Source organism: Hemiscyllium ocellatum, chromosome 18, assembly GCF_020745735.1.
Source record: "Hemiscyllium ocellatum isolate sHemOce1 chromosome 18, sHemOce1.pat.X.cur, whole genome shotgun sequence".
Lineage (NCBI taxonomy): Eukaryota > Metazoa > Chordata > Chondrichthyes > Orectolobiformes > Hemiscylliidae > Hemiscyllium > Hemiscyllium ocellatum.
This window is the reverse complement of record NC_083418.1, coordinates 48467697-48488353: the sequence shown is the minus strand read 5'-3', so window position 1 is coordinate 48488353 and position 20657 is coordinate 48467697. Positions and strand designations below refer to the sequence as shown.

The following is a 20657-nucleotide window of genomic DNA, read 5'->3' as shown; positions in this document are numbered from 1 at the left end:
ATTGAATGAGTTTTTGAAAAACTGCATCTTTTATTGTACTGTAGTGATTTTGTAGAAACGTTAATAAATGTCATATTTAGGCCACTTCAGTGTGAGTGCACAGTGCAACTTTATCAAGATTACAAATAGTTGCCTTGTTGTACAGAGTTTGAAAAAAGACCTTTTTTTTTTGAAGCTTTTCTCCTGAACTGATCAGGACATTTTGCAAGAAACACCAATGTGAAGGGAAATAACATTACATTGTCTGAGATAAAAGTGCTGATTGGTGAGTAAGCAGACTTATGACTGGAAGTGTTCCCATGGAGAATGCACTCGTTAATCATCCCTGGCAGTCATTGGTGGGCAGAGACTTTGAGGAGTCATGAACCATCTGTTGGAGATTAACCAAGTTCTGCCTTTCTCTTGCAGCCACTGTGTTGATGCCACTGCTCTCATTAAGTCCGACCCCCACAATATTGATCTGTAGGAAATTCTTCGATTGTGGTGCCTTTCAGGAAAGTTGGTGTGAATGAGATGAAATCAGATATTATCTAGCCATTTTTCTGTTGCTGACATAAATCACTGAATGATCAGAGGAGTTAAAATGGAGCTAAACATTGTGAAATCATCATTGAACAGTTCTATTCCTGCGAGAGCAATGGTCACTGTTGAATCAACTGAGCATGAGTACACTGAGCACATATCTCTGTGGAATTCCTGTTGTGATATCATGTCACTGTGGTGACTGGTCTCAAAGCTTTTGATATCAGCCATTTGGTTCTGTGTCTAAAAGTTGCTTTGAAGTCGAGGCATCTGCTTTTGCCTGTTCTGTTGCATCCATGTCTGGATCAACATTTACTATATGGGTTGAGCCAAGTAGTCTAACATTACATGAATTGATTGTTGGTGGCCATGTTATTGGTAAGTTGATGTTTCTTGATGCCATAATTGTTGAGTATTTCTATCATTTTATCATATACCTGAATAGAAGGAGACTTGACACACAATCAGTATTTGTATTTCGTTATTGTCTTTTGCCACTAGCTATTAATTTACAACTGTTCAGTGTGATAAAAAATAACCTCTTAATCAATTGAGCACCTTTTTTTAAAAAAGAAATCTGTTTAACCATCTAAACATTTTCTATTCGAAGTTATTTTCTCAACTACCAATGTCTATTTTATTGCAAGAGAGTAGCATCTGTTTTGACTGATTAAATTTAAAATGCAGGTAAATTGAAGACAAAAATTCTTGTATCACTATCTAGTTAGCTGGTTTCAGTCAGGGAGAGGGACAATCAAACACATTATAACTTGCCTTAATCACTGGTTATGGAGACAATGTTAGGTAGGTCAGAGGTTAGTCTGAGTTCTCACTTCTAACTGTTCAAAAAGTAAATGTAGGTTTAAAAATAATATGCATTTACATTATGAAGTTCTCTGCAGTCAAAAAACCTACTTGTACATGTTGTCGAGGCTCATCCATGAATATTCAGGAACCGTACGGGATGGCACATTGCCAGCAGTAGTACTGTAGCCGTTGATCAATGCATTCAGATAGTTAGGAGGAAGGGAAATAAATATTTAAGCTGACAAATGATAGTGATATTTATGCCATGCAAATGACGAGCAATGTTTCTCCAACAAGAAACAATCTGTACATATCTCCTTGACATTTCACTGGCATTACCACCACTGAATCCACATTGTCAACATCCGAAGGCTTACCCCACGGACCAGATCACCCATAATTACAAAATAAAGGGTTGACCATTTAAGACAGTGATGATGAATTTCTTTTCTGAGGGTAGTGAATCTATGGATTCTTTTTGCGGCAGTTGGCTGTAGAGGCTGGGTCATGAGTGGTATTCAAGGCTGAGACAGATAGATGTTTAGTCAACAGGGGAATCAAGGGTTATAGGGAAAAGCCATGAGAATGGCGTTGAGGCTGATCAGATTAGCATGATCTCGTTGAATGGCCAAAGCAGACGTGATGGGTTGATTAGCCCAATTCTGCTCCTATGGTCATATAAGGTCAAAGACTGAAAACCTTGAGGCAATTAAGTCACTACTTAACTCACTAAAACCTACCGATTATCTGCTAGGCACAAATCAGGATTGCGATAGAATACCTTTCACTTGAGTAGATGTGCGCAGGTTCAGTGACACTCCAGACATTTAACACCATTTAGGCCAAAGCAACCCATTTGATTGGCAATCAAATTCACCACTTTAAATAACCATTTCCTCCCCCACTGACATGCAGTGACAGCAGTGTATACGATATACAAGATGCACCACACTAGCTCACCCAAGGCTGCTTTGACAGCAGCTTCAAAATTATCACCTCGTTCATGAAGAAGGGCAAGGGCAACAGTCACATGAGAATGCCAACAAGCTGCATGTTCTCTTCGAAACCCCAAGCCATCCCAAATATATCACTGCTGTTCCTGTTCGCTTCACTGGATCAAAATCCTATAACTCCATTCCTAAGAGAGCTGTTGGTGAACCTACACCATATGGACTGTAGTGGTTCAAGAAGGCAGCAAGTCACCACCTTCTTGTGGACAACAAGGGATGGACAACAAATACTGGCCTGTATCTGGAAAAATGTTTATTCAAATAAACAGCTCTTAGGGAGCTGTCACAGACGATAATGTGATTTGTAGAAATGACTTGGATTTTTTTAACAAGTGTTTATTTAACAAATATCGTAATACTTTGTATATCTTCTAAATAATGCACATAGTTAAAATTATGTGGAAGTTTTGACAAGTAGGCATTTAGTAGGCATATGTGGTAACTACTTAGCGTGTAATAAAAATCCCTCAAACATTATAAAGATGCAAGTCAATTCACTTGATGTAAACTGAGGGAAAAGTTCTGAGAATTGATTATTGTAATAATTGAAAATCTGTGTATATTTCTGCATGGGAAACATGATCTGCCATTTACTTTGCTTTGATTTTCTTTCAGCCATGCATCTGCTCAGACTCTTCCACACCGTACATTAAGTCAACCTCAGCCTTACCCAGAGAATTACCAAACTCTGCCAAAGAATATCGGGCAACCTTCAGAAAGTTCCCTTGGTACAAATCATAACCTACCGAGTGATTACAAGTATGCTCAGGACCGTGTTAGTCACTTAAAAATGTCACATGAAGATCGAAAGGCCACTAAGGAGGGCACTGTTTGGCAGCTGTATGAGTGGCAGCAGCGACAGCAATTTAAGCATGGCAGCCCCACTGCACCACTCTATCCCTCACATATCACAGACTTTGACTCTGGCCTAGCAAAATCTGCCTTTGATGTTCCTCGTTCGATCTCTGTCCCTCCATCTCCCTCAGAGATCCCACCACCAGGTCCTCCTAAAGCCTTCTCACCCAGAAGACCCCACACCCCAGCAGAAAGAGTCACCGTCAAACCCACGGAGAAAAGGCCAGCTGAGATCTTCTTATCAGGATCTCCAAGAAGAACCCATGGCACTTTGACAAAGGTAAATTCTGTGGTTTACATTATTTCAGAACAGACTAGGCATTTTTCTCTATATGCTTTGATTAGTAATATGATGCACCTACTCTTACATACGATCTCCAAGTCCATGCTTGTTAAGCCAATTTCAGAAATGATCAATGTAGAGGCAACATTGGATGTGGAAAATTAGTTAAGATTCCAGATCCTGATCATGGATTCTTGGTAGAAATTTCTCTGCTGTCAATGCCATAGGAAGATGCGATTGAATGTGACGTCATTTCTGTCTGCATCCTGGGGTCTGAAGAAGGAGGCTGTTGGCTGACATATTTCCCTTGCCTTGTCCAGCAGTGTTGTGGTCAGTTATGTAACCTCAATCACCATCCTAGCTGTAGTCAATTAACTTATCATTGATTGGTGCTCTTCCTGCTCAATATTATTTCTGTAAAAAAAAAAATTGATGACTTGGAAATGCTTAGAGGCTGATGGGTTCACCTGATGATGGAAAGAGAAAATAATAACTCCAGCAATAATTGTGAAGAAGCACAACTTTCAAAATTGGGTGGACCTAATTTCTAAACTTGAAAAAGCTTGAATTTTTTTTAGAAAGATGATGTCAGTAATTCACAGATGTTAATGCAAAATCACCCTGTGTGCTTATTTGTGTTGTTTTTGAATTTGAGTTTCTTTTCTCGTCATGCAAAGTGGTATTCCTTACTGAACAATTCCTTGTGCAATGCATCTTTTACAATTTACGGCCAGGGCAGAGACATGGATTTCAGTGAAGAGGAAAAAAATTGCACGCTATGCAACGAGTAGCTAATTCTTTGTTGCCCATTTTTACACCACTGCACAAAAGTTAGAATTACCCCTATTTACCTTAATAGCATTCCACACCTGTACTTATCCAAAGCCCTGCTTCATCACTACAGTAAGCATTATGAAAATTAAATAGGAGAAATTCCTGATGAAGGGCTTATGCCGGAAACGTCAATTCTCCTTCTTGAATGCTGCCTGACATGCTGTGCTTTTCCAGCATCACATTCTTAATTTATGAAAGTTAAAGTCTGTCTTAGCCTGGAGGACAGTGCCAGTGACGTGGAGATATTGTAGCTTCTCAGTCAGCTGCTTGAAAAGACTGCCATTTGGAATCTACAGCAAGTGCTGTGCAATATTTACCACCGCTTTAGTGGCCAAAGTCAGAGCACAAGCTTTTCAATTCACTCAGTGGTCTGCTTTCTCTGTCACTTTACTTGGGCAAGTGGGTAAGTGCAGAGGTACAAATTATCAGCCACAATGTTAGTAGTGTGTTTCTGTATTTTTTTTTCTTTCTTTCAGTCTGTCTGTCTGTCTGTCTGTCTTTCTCTCTCTCATTATGAAATTTAGTTCTTGTATTTCAGTTTCCAAAATGGGATAACTCCTTCTGAACAGTGGCTTCATTGGGACTAGTAACTTGTAGTACTTCACTCGACAATCTATTCCATAATTGTTAGCCTATACTGTGAATATTAGCCAGCTATTTTACCATGGGAGTGTCACAGTCAAACTCAATCCTGATGCAGCAAAAATTTTACTTAGGCCATCTATTATGTATCTAATTTCATCATAACGTGCAATCTAATTTTGTTGTTTATAGTATTCTTTGTTTTCTGGCAGAGTTCGGCACACATTGACAGACGCTCGATGCCTCCCATGGGTTACATGACACACACTGTCAGTGCCCCGAGCTTGCATGGAAAGACAGTAAGTTCAGTTATGAATGTGCATATTTTTGTAATTGTATTGCAAAATTGAGGGAATGTTGAATTAATTAATGTCTATGAGTTGCTTCATCATTATTATACTGCTTCCTTGATCTTTCTGGCATAAAGAGTAACACCCTGCATCTTTAAACTTGATCTTAGAATATTAAATTGCAAATTATGTTCTCAATTAAACCTCCCAGTCAAGTGTACATGACTTTTGAGTAATCAAAGCTAACACTTAGAAAAATAACTTGTATTTCACTATGCTGCAGAAAATTACATTCTTTTACTCAACATGTAAGATAGTTGTGCCAAATAATTTGAAGATAAGTTGTAGACTGCTAGTTATGGAGGGCTACTTATTTTCTGTTGCATTTGGATTTGGCCTTTTTTGTACTATTCCTCATCATTCAGACGTTTGATATTTTCGCTGGACAATCGGTGTCTCAATATTGAAATGTACAACTCACACTTGCAACAGATGCAGTTACAAGTATGATGACTCAAATGGGCTTTGTGTGGAATACTTGTTAATTCACTATTCAGTACTTTACCTAGCTTTTCCATATTCCCTATACTCTGTCAAGGTCCACATCTAGCCTTCACTTAGGGTTTTTTTAAATGGGCTACTACTTTGTGAAAACTTAATCATTCATACTGTTCTTTGTGATTTTTTTTCCTTCAAAGAGAGTGAACAAGGTATTAAGCCCAACTATGCACAAAGTATATTTATTCAAAAGGTGCATCAAATTAATTCTTGTTTTTTGTAAATACTAAAAAGAATAATCAATGGTAAATTGTTTTCTCACAGAGTAACAGCACTCTTGCATATGTACCTAAATTATTTTGATGTAGCTTTCCTGGTTTTATTGCAATTAATTTACATTAGTCCTATTAAAAATAATTGGAAACTTAAGACCCCTGGTAGTTTGTTCACCTAGATTGCTGACTTTGTGTAGTAAACTCTGAACAGGCTACCTCTTCACAGCTCAAAAATGTATTTATTACTTACTCTATTTGATTCTTCTGACTGTGATTGAAACTAATTGAGAAAAATCCATTCGGAGTTAGAGAAAATGTTGAAGTGTACCATGTTCAGTGAGGAGATTTGAGGTTTGTAGTTTAATTGTCCTTTTTGTAGTATAGAACATGAGTATTGCTGGAAATACTTACTTTATCCTAGCTTTGGGTCTTGCTGTCATGCGGCATTCACAATATAAAGGGCAACATCACTCATAGTACTGTCTGAGAAGGGAGTGCTGATTGGTTAGCAAGTGTACTCTGACTGATAGCATTGTCATGGCAAATGCACCAATTAGATGATTGCCAAGTTTTGCAGGTTAATTTAGATTGGGCAAGGCATTGCCCTGAAATGAAACAGAAAGTGGATGTCACCTATTTTATTACTTAAAACACATGCAATGTCTGTATAGCCTTTCTCTCTACTAAAAAAACATGAATAAATGTAGGTTCCATGTATGCAAGTGGATTGCACTGAGAATTTGATTAGTGATCTTAAATTGGTTGTCGACATCATTTGTATCACGTTGGCCATTTGCAGATGCTACTGTTTTACAATAGTGCTCCTGACTCCCAGAAGTCTACCTTCACTCAACTGTAGACACATCAGGATTCCTACACTTCCACATACTATTAGATGGGCCTTATCGGCAATCTTATTAGTCAGGTTTGAGCAATTTTCTCATTGTGCAAGCTTGATCGTTAAGTAGGATAGTCCAAAGCCATCCTGTGAGACAATGGCTACCTCTGGTACAGAAAAGCTTCCTCTGGTACAGAAAAGTGCTTTGTTAATCTCCTCTGAAGAGTAAAGTATTTCATTTTGACTGACCGATGAAGCTGCCTGTTTGATATTGCGACAATGCAGTTGTAGTAAGAGTGGCTTTTGTGTCTAACAAGATGCTGCTGTCAAGCCATTTAAAAAAAAACAGTTCTGCTTATCACATAAATGAGGAAAATAGTGTAAGAATTTAAATACTGTGTGATGCTATGTCAAGGCACTGACCACATCCAACCAGTTCATGCTTGCTAAACTCCAAACAGTGTCAACATGTGATGTGATTCTGCAATTGGATATTTTATCAAATAATCATGTATGCTACAAATTATGTTGACAACTAATTGTCATTTGAGTATACAGTACGATGCACCTGCACATACTGGAAACTGTACATATTTATACACACACCATGTTACTTGCAGACACAAAGAATGTACAGTCATTGTGTCTGTTTCACCTCAACAAAGTAGGTAGCAGTTATTCTGTTCATTCTTGAGCGCAATACTCTGACCAAACCATGTAATCCTGCTGCATTTCAACTTATGTGAAGCTTGGGAGCTATCATCACTCATCATCCAGCTTGTGCATTGTCCATGGCAATACTCTACCAGTCCCAGTCCACTTGCCAACTAACCAATCTGTACTGTTCTCATGCAGAATAAGATGCTGTTCTCCTTTTATAATGGTATTCTTGAGCATGTTCTGATAAGTGCAAGATAAATAGTTTTGGACGTAATCCTTTTCTTTCAGCAATAATCAATGTAATTTATTGTTCAGACAGGGTAAAATACTTCAAGATAACTTAATGAATTACTTCAAGGTAACTTCAGAGGGGAAAAGATGTTATATAAATACCTTCATTGGAGGCTTCAACATCTTTTTGATTGTCATTCAGATATAAATTGGATCAAGCTAATCTTGAACTCTTCTGATATGATATTGACTGTGATCATAATTAGGTAGAGTGCCTCTGGGTTGGAGTGACATGTTTGAATTGCTAATGCCTCCCTTTATGACCAACTATTACCTGCAGCCAGAAGAACTAACTTTACTGCTCATTCGATTACGGAGACATCAATCCAAGCTGGCTAATGTTCGAAATCATACTTTTACCCAGTTACAACTAAACAAGCTGAACCAATTCAACCATCAGGTCAGCTGCTGATTGGCTCAAAATGTCACCCAATGTGGCTGTTTGTCCCAGAATGCTTCATGAAGTTACTTGTTGTATGCTTTTTGTGGCTGTACAATAATTTTTATTTTAAATGTTCACACATACAAACCATGACCAGCAAATCCAGCTTCAGCAGTTTATTGCCATTGTGCATCAAGTTAGATCATTACCCAAATGCTATTGGTGACATGTACTGATATTTCTATATTTTCTGTTGTTTCCCCAAAACGTTGTCTTCCACACAGCTTTGAAAATGTTGCAACAGAGTATTTGACTGTACATGACTCCATGATGAATTTATGAATTTTAGTTTAAGCTAAAATCTGGAACAACTCTGGCTCAACTAAAAAACAAGAAGGGGAAAAGCAATATCAGATTTCTGACCCGTAATCAACAGTGAGAGATTGCTGCTGCAAGAGAGGAAAGGCTCAGTCTCTGCCAGTACATGTAGGTCTGCAAATGTAAATAAGCAATAAGATGAGGTGTCAATGGGCAGTCCATGCTCATGGTACCCTGTCCCAGTAGGAGTTAGTTCCTTCAAAGGAGAAAAAAATTGCAGCAGTTTGAGTAGATGAAGACAGAAACCAAAACCGGATGTAGCATTGCTCTTTCTGAAGCCAGTAATCTGTTATCTATTATAAAGTTCCTGTGTTTCAACTTGGACACAAATTATCCTGCAATTGGAGTTAGATGACTTTTTGTCAGTTTAACAATATTAAGAGAAAACCATCTTTCGAATGTGAAGTAATTCTAATTTTTCCCAAAATGTAAAACTTTTCTGAGGATTTATAAATATGGATATTATTTGTTCAAATTTCATTTAATTCTGTTGGGATACTGGTCAGAGAAAAGTGTCCACTGATTAAGTCCTGAATTTTCACTCGATGACTGATCACTTATTTCTCTCTAATATTGTATCGTCATGTAGAAAGAAAAGGCAAATTACAATCAAATATTCTGCCCTCTTAAAGGTGGTACTATACTTTTCTATTAAGCAAAATAATGCAACGTGGTTTCAAAATTCTGAGTTCCTGCCTGACTGTTCAACATCTGCCCTGTGAATGTTATTGTATAAGTGTTTGGATGTTAGTTTTACAATTGAATAAAAGACAGATTATTTTATAACAGGCCATTTTAGCCAGACTCAAATTATTGGTACAGAGGCTGTTGAAAGTGTGCTTAGCATTGATGTATGTGCGTGCAAGCTTGCTTTCTGAATAGCTGAAATCCAGAACTTTGTACTTTCAACAACTTAAAAGCTTCTGTTCTATAAGTACATTTTGGATTAAGTTTAATGACTCAATACTGTAAATATGGGGGGGGAAAAAACCATAACTGAGAAACCTTTACACAAGAAACTGATCTGTTCAAAGTTCTGGAGGTGCATTATGCAGTAGATTTCTGTTTTCCTGTTGAAATGTTTTGAGTGAAGAGGATAAAGGATTTGGCCATTTGACAAATTATTCATTTTAATTGTGCTTCTTCATTTTCTCATCTACAATGTCAGGCTGATGACACATACATGCAACTGAAGAAAAACCTGGAGTACCTCGATCTAAAGGTTGGAGCCCACAATTATTGCTGCTTCTTCTGTTTCTCTGTTCTTTTATGCCCTGCTAATCCTTTTTATCACTAATATAGTTTTCTGTATTCCACACATTCTATCTCTATTTGTTTCTCCCAATTACTGTCATTCATTTATCAAAGAATGTGTAATTCAGTTTGTTATCAGTTCACTCATGGTGTTTTCATAATTCTGTACTGGTTTATCTCCTGACGTGCAATATTTTCCTGAGTACGTAAGTAATTCAAAGCATCAAATGAATCACACTTGTGGATCAGGTCCTAGTAGCTTGGCACATTTGCTAATTCACAACCACTTATATGTCCACAATTATCAACTGAATCACAGTTCTGTCATGTGTCCTGTCAAATAATTAATAGCAAGCTGTTTTAAATTTGAATTAATTTTCCAAGAAGGTGCTTGTGGAAATTGATAATTTAGTTGTACGAGCCATGAATATCCTTCCATATTTTCACAAGTTTAAAATTCTATAAAGGCATTTTTGTTCTCAAGTTAATGAGTTGTATTTGGAGCTTAATTGAAATCATGTTTGTTCAAGAGCAAAGTTTTTAGTTTTCTATTTCTATGTTGGGAAAGATTGTAAAATTATAAAATACTACATATTTTGATCTGTTCAGAGACTGTTAAACTGCTTTCTGATTGCATTATTTTAGGACTATTTTAGCTGATACCATAAAGCCCTGATTCTTTAGTCACATTAAATCCAGATTCCCTACTTTTATATTTGAACTATTGCTGATTTCTAACCTTCAAATTACAACTAGTTGATGCAAATGAACGACACACGGTCAGATCTTTGTGCGTGGGAAATCATGTCTCACAAACCTGATTGAGTTCTTTGAAGAAGTAACAAAGAAGATTGAGGGCAGTGCAGTGGATGTGATCTATATGGACTTCAATAAGGTATCCGACAAGGTTCCCCATGGGAGACTGATTAGCAAGGTTAGATCTCACGGAATACAGGGAAAACTAGCCATTTGGATACAGAACTGGCTCAAAGGTAGAAGACAGAGGGTGGTGGTGGAGGGTTGTTTTTCAGACTGGAGGCCTGTGACCAGTAGTGCTGGGTCCTCTACATTTTGTCATTTACATAAATGATTTGGATGCGAGCATAAGAGGTACAGTTAGTAAGTTTGCAGATTACACCAAAATTGGAGGTGTAGTGGACAGTGAAGAGGGTTACCTCAGATTACAACAGGATCTGGACCAGATGGGCCAATGGGCTGAGAAGTGGCAGATGAAGTTTAATTCAGATAAATGCGAGGTGCTGCATTTTGGGAAAGCAAAGCTTAATGGTAAGGTCCTAGGGAGTGTTGCTGAACAAAGAGACCTTGGAATGCAGGTTCATAGCTCATTGGAAGTGGAGTCGCAGGTAGATAGGTAGTGAAGGTGGCTTTTGGTATGCTTTCCTTTATTGGTCAGAGTATTGAGTATGAGTTGGGAGGTCATGTATTGGCTGTACAGGACATTGGTTAGGCCGCTGTTGGAATATTGTGTGCAATTCTGGTCTCCTTTCTATCGGAAAGATGTTGTGAAACTTGAAAGGGTTCAGGAAAGATTTACAAGGATGTTGCCAGGGTTGGAGGATCTGAGCTACAGGGAGAGGCTGAACAGGCTGGGGCTGTTTTCCCTGTCGGAGGCTGAGGAGTGACCTTTATAGAGGTTTACAAAATTATGAGGGGCATGGCTAGGATAAATAGGCCAAGTCTTTTCCCTCGGGTCAGGGAGTCCAGAACTAGAGGGCATAGGTTTAGGGTGAGAGGGGAAAGATATAAGAAACACCTAAGGGGTAACGTTTTCATGCAGAGGGTGGTACGTGTATGGAATGAGCTGCCAGAGGATGTGATGGAGGCTGGTACAATTGCAGCATTTAAGAGGCATTTTGGATGGGTATATGAATAGGAAGGGTTTGGAGGGATATGGGCTGGGTGCTGGCAGGTGGGACTAGATTGGGTTGGGATATCAGGTCGGCATGGGCGGGTTGGACCGAAGGCTCCAGTTCCATGCAGTACATCTCTATGGCTCTATGACTCTAATTTGCAGCTATTGAACATTTTGCAGGAACGGTGCAAATTTGGATAATGTATAGAGAAATTAAAATTTCTTCTGAATGTATGCTGTTAACTATCATGAAATGTTACTTTCCTTATATTGAAGTCTCTTCATGGTCAATGATCACTTAAATATCTTGTTGAATTATGGGTGAGCTCTTTATTAATCACTAAGCTGCTGACTGTTGCATCATGAGGTGGGCCACTACTGGACAGCACTGATTGATGTTCTGACCAATTGATTTAATTCCTGAGATTAGAACTCTTGCTTGTAACTTGTTATGTATTTTATTATTAAATTCCACTGTCTATTTACTTGTAACTTTAAGAAGCTCTCTTTCCAAATTCACACTTCTGAAGTTCCTCATTTACTGATATTATTCTTCAGTAAATTAACATCCTTTTGCACAGACAGTAATGGTTATCACATCCAGGATTGCCCAGTAATCACTCCATGCAAATGAACTTCTCACAATGAAAGTGCATCTGAAACATTTGCCATCTCGTTGAAACACCACAGCTTGAGGAATCAACAATTTTATCACAAAATAGATATCACATCCATGATTGATTTAATAGTGGCCGTTGAGCACAATTATTGTGGTTGACTGGTTAATGTAAAATTTCACAATTTCCCATCCCATGTCTTTTCGCTGTTTCATATCTATCTATTTTATATTTCTGTCTGTGACTAGATTGTACTGATGTGAATGTAGTTGTTGCATAACTGTTAGTAATTTTCAGCATTGCCACATGATGGACAGAGTTACATAGCCTGTGTCATTCACACCCCTATGGCAAGATTTGTGACACAATTAGAAAGGACATTCTCAAAATCAGGAACATCTTGCTCCACCTTTTACTCATTTTACAAGTGACGCAGCAAGTTTCTTGCTAGGCAGCAGTTACATTTATAGCTTAATGCATGTCTTGTTGATGGTTCAATTTGCATCAATAATATTTGGTTTTGTATTTTACCAAACTTAGAAACAAGCCATTTGTTAAGAAAACTTGATGTGGGTACCTGGTGACTTCAGCACCTACCTGCTCTGGTCAGTCTCCATGTCCTGTTTTGTCAAACAGGATTCCAGACCAAGATCCATGGGCACCAGCCACACCCACCCCGTCTCCAGGGACAACTTGTTCCACACTGCTACCCCTGTTGCTGTCTGTGCATGTGGACAGAGTCTGTGATTATTGACATCACAGGGTCCTTTCATTCCTGGGACTGAACAGGTGCCTGGCCTCTGGCAGTACCAGCAGCCTGGGGTGTTTCTTGCTTGGCCAGCAGCAGAGCTGTTTGCCAGGTTGTAATCCCCCATTTTCTAGGCCTAAAATTCCCAATGAGGTGTCAGTATCTGGCCTGATTAGGGGACAGCAGGAGCTGGCTTTGTTGATGCTTCCTCTGAAGCACTTTGTCCCTCGGGAGTGGAGAAGGTGTCATCAGGCAGAGACATGCATTTTTCTCTGGAGTGCCAAAGATGCTGGCTGGACCTGCAAGACACAAGAGGAAATACATGCATAGATGTCTTGGCATCCTTGTAGAAGTGCTCGCAGTCTTCTGCAATGTAGGCCAAGATCCCCCTTTTCATTGGGACTGAGGAACCTGGAGCTGTACACCAATCCACTTTGACAGGGCAGACCCAGCCTATATGGGTTCATTCTCCTGGATTGAGGGAAAGGAAGGAATTGAACGAGGAGAAATTAGAGGGCGCTGGTGGTAGTTCTGCAGGTGGGTTATCCTGGGTAAGTGCCTAGCCAGTGCAGAGATCATGCTGTTTTATTAGTGTTGGGGTTTCAATGGATGAAGTAAGATGTTGCAGGCAATAAGTAGTGCGGCAGAGCCTGATGCTGATGGGAAATGTATGCTGTGGCAGAGAGAAGTGTCACATTACCCTGGTGTGATGGAGCATAGCTGTCCATTCTGCACTGTGGAGACAGCATTGACCTGGGAAGTGACCTCTGACTAAGCTGCCAGCATCTGGTACAGCTAGAAGATCCTTTATCCGAAATGCTCAGCACCAGCTGTTTTCTGGAATTTAGAATTTTTCGGTTTTTGGAATATTGACAGTTTAGTGGTGATATTTTTTAAAATCTTACCGGAGGAGCAGACTTCTAAGTACGTGCTTGGCCAGGCACACCCCACTCCAATGTCTCATCTGATTGACACGCATTGAGTGGGTGTTGACTTAGGAGCATTCACAGAGATCTCAGGCCTGTTGGTGCTTGGCAAGGCCCCCCCCCCCCGCCCCCCCCCCCGCCCCCATATCACATCCGAGTGATACACATTGTGTGGATGTTGACTTGGGTTAACTGTGCTAGCCAAACAACCTTGCTAATGAGAAAAAAAAATCACAAAAAACCTTCAGATTTTGGAGCTTTTTGGTTTTTGGATGTTCGGATAAAGGGTCTTCTACTTGTAGTGTGGTCTGCTCTGCCTATCATTTGGGAAAAGCATGGAGCTCTATGGCACTACTCTGTCGACCAGGACCTCAGTTTTCCTGTTGGAGATTGGTGATGCCGTCCACCCCTCTGTGACGTCGTGAGATTCTGTCTGACAGTGAGCAGAGCAGGTCGGATTTTCAGTGCTTTTCCTGGTACACAGTGGCTTTTTCAACATGGCACATTTGCAAGGGATGCTGGTCTTCCAGGCATCCACTGAGTGTAAAGTCATTCTGTGAATAGTGCATGGTAAAATTAGGTCAACTGAATGTAACAGACACCATACAGATGGGGTCGGTAGTTAATGCACCATATTTGGTAAGAAAGTGAGAGAATTTGTTGGGCTTCATGGCTTAAAAACCCTTGAAAGAAATTGATGTAACTTGGACTTAGTCCAGAAAAAGCAAATTTCAGCCCAAAATATTTGCCGACTTATTATTTTGATCCATTGAATCGAAACAGGTGATTCAGCCAAGCTGGTCTTTTCCACAGGGAACCCCACCCATTTCACTTCATTCCAACTGCAGCAACGTTTTTGCTATGAAATCCTGAGATTTGCTGCGATGTAGCAAATGGTTCTTGTCAATGGCACTTCACTAAAGGATTGACTTGGCTATATTAGCTGATCTAACCTAAAGCAACTGTAGAGGTGCTGCAGTTAGTGAGAATCCTTTTCGTCAGTGAAGGTGAAAAGGTCAGTTGATTGCTATGGAGTAGTTCTTGTTAGGAATTTGGGTATGCACGTGCTAGATAGAATCACTCTACAAATACACTCGTCTACTGATCTTACATAAAGCTTTTGGTAAATTCACAATGTATTAGAAGGGAGACTATTACACATGTGGAGGAATTCATGTCTCAGGACTAAAATGTCAAAGTGAAAATTGACATTTCCTTTTTTAAAAAAAGGACTTGTTCTATGAGGTGCCTATAATCGTGTTGAAGAGCAAGTTGATTTTCCACACAAGTGTGTGTGGCTCCATCTAAGATAAGCTTGATTATTCTGTTTTCTCGACTTGTGCTTTGCTGTATAGTGTGAGTCAGATTCATTTCTGGACATGTTGGCTTTTTTTTACACTACTTCATGGATGGGATTTTTACATCTTTTATTTCTGTTTGGGCTGCAATTTTTGTTGTGTATCCCCCAGCTGTAGTCATAGAGTCATAGAGATGTACAGCATGGAAACAGACCCTTCGGTCCAACTCTTCCATGCCGACCAGATATCCCAACCTAACCTAGTCCCATTTGTCAGCACTTGGCCATATCTCTCTCAACCCTTCCTAGTCATGACTCAGACCCCTTGGCATCATGGTAGCCCACCAACACACTAAAATAGGAGCTAATGGACTTGAAAAACCCTGTATGGACAATAAGCAAAAGTAATGTAAATGCCTGGTAAGAACTGTATCAAACACCACATTAGACAAACAGGCAAAAATCTAGCCACCAGGATACATGAACATCAAGTAGCCACAAAACGACATGACCCTCTCTCACTAGTATCCTTACGTATAGAAAAGGAAGGACACCACTTTGACTGGGACAAGCCAAACAGAGACATGCACGAGAATTCCTAGAAGCGTGGCCTTCCAACTGGAACTCTATCAACAAACACATTGACCTGGATCCCGTTACCACCCCCTAAGAAAAAGAACAAGACGTGACATCACCATAGGAAATGATGCCACCACAGGAAATGACATCACCAACTCAAGGAAAGACAAACCGAAAAGTAGAAAGCAGGAAACACCAGCAGTGCTTCATCTAGAGGCTCACTGAAGATGTTACCTAGTATGGTGATGAAACGTCTGAAAATGAACCTTCCAGCTCAGTGAGTAAACCTACATCCAGAACCTCAACCTGAGCTACAGATCTTTTCAAAAACTCCCTTCCTATTCATATACCCATCCAGATGTCTTTTAAAGGTTGCAATATGAGTACCACCATTCAGATTATTGTGCTTCATAACGATGTCAGCTTCTTTCAAATTAAATATGTTTGCTGATAACTTTAACTAGTTAAGTTACTGATGCATTTCTATTTAAGTATTTATCTGCTTTTTTAAAAAAAGTGTGGAAATGGGCACCTGAAAGGGAGGGAGGATGGGGATCACTGAAATCACATTGAATTGACATGAAAATCCTTTCTTTCTTAATTTCATGTTTGAAACTTTTTAAAAAGATAAACCTATAGCATTTCATTCAAATTAGCCATATCCTATTACCAGGCTGCAAAAGTACAATGTCCATCTAGTCTCGCTACTTTTTTTTCCCAGTTATCAAGATCCAATTAAGTATCCAATTTCTATCAGGTTTTAACATAAAGCGTCCATCAGTCAGGGTTCTTAATGAGCATAATTATGGATTTATTATCAAAAGGAAAACTTATTCAATGAAAGTCTAATAATTAGTAAACTTGGAATCAGTGGTACAGATGTATAAAAATTCAGCCTAAAAATGAAAAAGCAATTTTTCTTCAGCAATTGGCTTTCTGAAAATGAAGAACGTAACCGTCAAGAATAATCCGTTGACTGAAAGAGTCAAGCATGGTTGTTGTTTGGGGCTATGTGGTCACGTCACAAACCATGCATGGTTGTCTCTGCCTTGCAGATGCAGAAGTACGATCTTGGGATGTTCTTTCAATCAACCAATTAAAAGAACAAATAAGTTTCACCCAGAATTGATACAGAGAGTTGTTTTTGTCAGAAATTGGAGAGATCAACTGGGCAATTGTTCTCCGCAGGTCTCCCTCCAACTCTGCTGGTTCTGAGCTCAGTTGGACGGAATCTGGCCAAATAAAACAACAACCTCTTCAAGTCAAGTGCTGTTTTGAAAATAGCCCCAGCCTGGTCTGCAGCAAGCAAGGTGTGATTCCTAGGGGGCCTTGTTCAAATAAAAAAGATCAATATCAATCTTGAACTTATAATAGCCTCTTTAAAATAAAACCACTCAAGGTATGTTCACAAGATAAATCAATTTCCAAAAATCTCTCAAAACATGAGCCCTCCAAGGAATATTGGATGCAAAGTATTTTTATAGGTAACATCGGAGGCAATCCTGACAAGTTTGGCAAGGCTGAAAGCAGGTAGGTAGAGATTGTGTCTTGTGAGGTGAGGTTGAGTAGATTATGTTACATACATTCTTAAAGGACTTTATAGGTAGATGTAGAAAGGTTGTTTCCCTTTGTTGGAGAGTCTAAAACCAAAGGTCATAATTTCAGATTAAGGAAGGAGTTGCACATTTTAAGATTGCAATGAGGAGGAATTACCTCTTTGAGTGAAGTGAATCTGTATGGCTGTGGAGATTGAGTCATTAGGTATATTCAAGACTGAGGCAGATTTTTAATTAAGTAAACCAAGGGCTTTTTGGGAAACGGCAGGAAAGTAGAATTGGGGATGATCAGATCAGCTATGACTTTGTGGAATGGCGAAGCAGACTCAATAGGTTGATACCATGCTTCAGTTTCTGTATCTCATAGTAACACAGCATGATCCATTATCAAAAGATGCCTGAGCCCATCATACTTTTTCTTCCCTTATGGAAAAGCTGTCCAAATACAATCCGAGTCATAGAGGTCTACAGCATGGAAGCAGGCCTTTCAGCCCAACCTGCCATTGCCACCCAGTTTTCACAATTAAACTAGTCCCATTTGCCTGTTTGGTCCACATCCCTCCATGCCTATACCATCCATGCACTTGTCTAAACATTTCTTAACTTGCAAAATTGTACCCTCTTTACATCACTATTTCTTGCAGCCTGTTCCTGACACTCACCACCCTCTCTGTGGAGCAAGAAAATTGCTCCTCTGGGTCCTTTTGTATCTCTCCACTTTGCCCTCTCGCCTTAAACTACGCCCTCTTGTTTTAGATTTCCCCTACCATGGAGAAAAGCTATTGGCAATCTACCTTACCTATGCCCCTCATGATTTTATAAACCTCTATAAGGGCACCCCACTCCTATACTCCAGGGGGAAAGACCCCAGCCTATCCAACCTCTTATGATAACTCAAACCTTCCAATCCAGGTAGCATCCCAGTAAATTTTTTGTGCACTTTTTTGATTTCGATATTATCCTTTCCATAGTAAGGTGACCAGGACTAAACGCAGTACTCCAGATGTGGCGCCTCCAATGTCCTGTATAGTTGCAACAAACTATCCCAACTCCTGTACCCAGTGCTCTGACTGATGAAAGCAAGCATGCCAAAAGCTTTCTTCATCACCCTGTCTACTTGTGACTCCACTTTCAAAGAGCTGGAACCTGTACCCGTGGATCTCTTTGTTCTATAACACTCCCCAGCCCTCTACCATTGACTGTGTAAGTCCTGCCTTGGTTTGACCCATCGAATGCAGCACCTTGCATTTATCTAAATTCAAATTTTGCCATTCCTCAGCCCACTGGCCAAGTTGATTAAGATCTCGCTGCATTCCCAGATGACCACCTTCACTGTCCCCTCTACCACCAATCTTGGTGCCATCCACAAACTTATTAACCATTCCTCCTAAATATTCAGTCAAATAACTACTACCATTCCACTGCTAATTCCCCATTCCTAATAAAGTTGCCCTTAATAATTTATCCAATTTCCTATTGAATAACCTTATTGACTTTTCTTCCATCAATGTTTCAGCTGGAATCTTACAAGTAAATCATACCAGCTTGCAATATTAAAAACACTTTTTTTTCTTTAGCACATTCTGCCTTTTAGACAAAGTACCTTAACTCTCTGCCCTCTGATTATTCACCTGAGCTTGCTGGACACTGGAGAATATGTGCATTTGTGTAATGTGAGCTTTAGAGTAGTGCTGTGGAAGTATTTTAGAGGATAGCAGTTTTTTTTAAACTTTGTTTTCCTGAGTGTCCCAGAGCAATGTCTAGTGAAAAATTCTTACAGTTTCATCGTTTTGTCCTATAAATTAGATTTATTTTCACCTCCCCCACCCCCCACCTGACAGAATCTGTTACAACACTGCAGCAATTTTGGTGATAACACAAACAACAGAAAAGCACATTATTTATTCTGTCATATCCTTTCTACATTTTGAAAACCTTGAACAACCTTGCTCTGAAGTAGAACAATCTTGAAGTTTGGATGTTACCCTTGATGGTACCATCCACCCATATTTACTCTGCACCTTCCTCAAGGCCTTGATGTCTTTTTTCTTTTAAATTGTGGTGTCTAGGTCAGCAACAGTTCTCCATTTGAGGTCAAACCAGTGCATTAGAAAGATATAACACAACTTTGTACTGTATGCTTCAACTTAACAAAGCTGAGCCGATTGTGTGCCCCTTTACTGCAATTATAATTTTACTGAAATCTTGAGTTTAATATTACATATGCATTCCTTGGCAGTCTTGTGTACTCAGGTGATGTGTTTAATTTCTGCTTTTGTCCAGTTACAAACACATTCAGAGGAGAGACTTGTTGAACCAAAGGTGAAGGCAGTAATTTTAGCTGGACAATATAAAAAATAGGATCAGTATGTTTAACCTTGACACATAATTTATTGGAGACTTCTATCGAGTCAGTGAAATTTTAGGAGTTCACTCCAATTTATCGACGTAGCTTTAATTTTAAAATTGATGTTTTTCTATATTTTGTGATTATTCACTCTGAACAAATTGACTTTTGATGTAATTTTGAAATACATTCGTATATTTCCCAGCCTAAGATTCAGTAAACTTGGAGGCTGGAAATGTTTTTGTTCCAATTGCTTGGGCTAATGAGTGTGACTGAGAGTGGTGCTGTAGAAGATCCTTTGGACCATGCAATCCTGTTCTTGAGTTCTGCTTTTGTATTCTGACTGAGAATGGCTGCTGCAGATCAACAACAGTATCTGACGGTAAATTCTGGCAACTGTATTCCTCATGATTGTGTTTTGTGGGCTAGAGGCCCCCTCTAGTGGCAGGGTCAGTTATAGCACTGTTGCAGTCTCTGCATAGGTTTGGTGAAAAGCCAAAGAATAATAATGCCTTGCCTTCATAAAATACCTTAGGATGACAAAATGTCCCAAAGTGCTTAGCACAAACCATTTTACTTTTGAAATGCCTGGACTCCTGTTAATTAAGCAAATGAAATAGCAATTCTGAACTAGTGGTGAGATGGATGTCTAGTTTTTGCTTGGCTGATGAAAGTGAGAGTGCATGGAAGCTTTTAGATCTTTGAAGGTGAATGTAAAAGTATTACAAATATTAGTAAGATGTTGATGTTACAAGTTCATTTTATGACTTGCTGGAGGGCAGTTGATGAATCTTAGGAGGACTATTTATGGAATGGTTTGATACATGCATCATACTTTGAAGCATTGTTTGGAATTGTGACATTTCGCTTTGGTGACTTTATATGATTCTAAGGAAGCAGTCACCATTATTGTAATGAAATGTATTCCTCTTCTGTTTGGAACAGATGAAATCTA

At 39.3% G+C, this 20657-nt stretch overlaps 1 protein-coding gene across 4 annotated transcripts in view; it reads left to right on the top strand.

Moving 5' to 3' along the window:
• The window catches only part of LOC132824443 (pleckstrin homology domain-containing family A member 7-like), a 459010-nt gene that overhangs the window by 366901 nt on the left and 71452 nt on the right, over nt 1-20657 (top strand). For all 4 annotated transcript variants that reach the window (XM_060838944.1, XM_060838943.1, XM_060838946.1 and 1 more), the window contains exons 11-13: nt 2955-3474; nt 5106-5192; nt 9674-9727. In XM_060838944.1, the coding sequence (XP_060694927.1) occupies nt 2955-3474; nt 5106-5192; nt 9674-9727 (661 nt within the window). The remainder of the gene's footprint in view (nt 1-2954; nt 3475-5105; nt 5193-9673; nt 9728-20657) is intronic.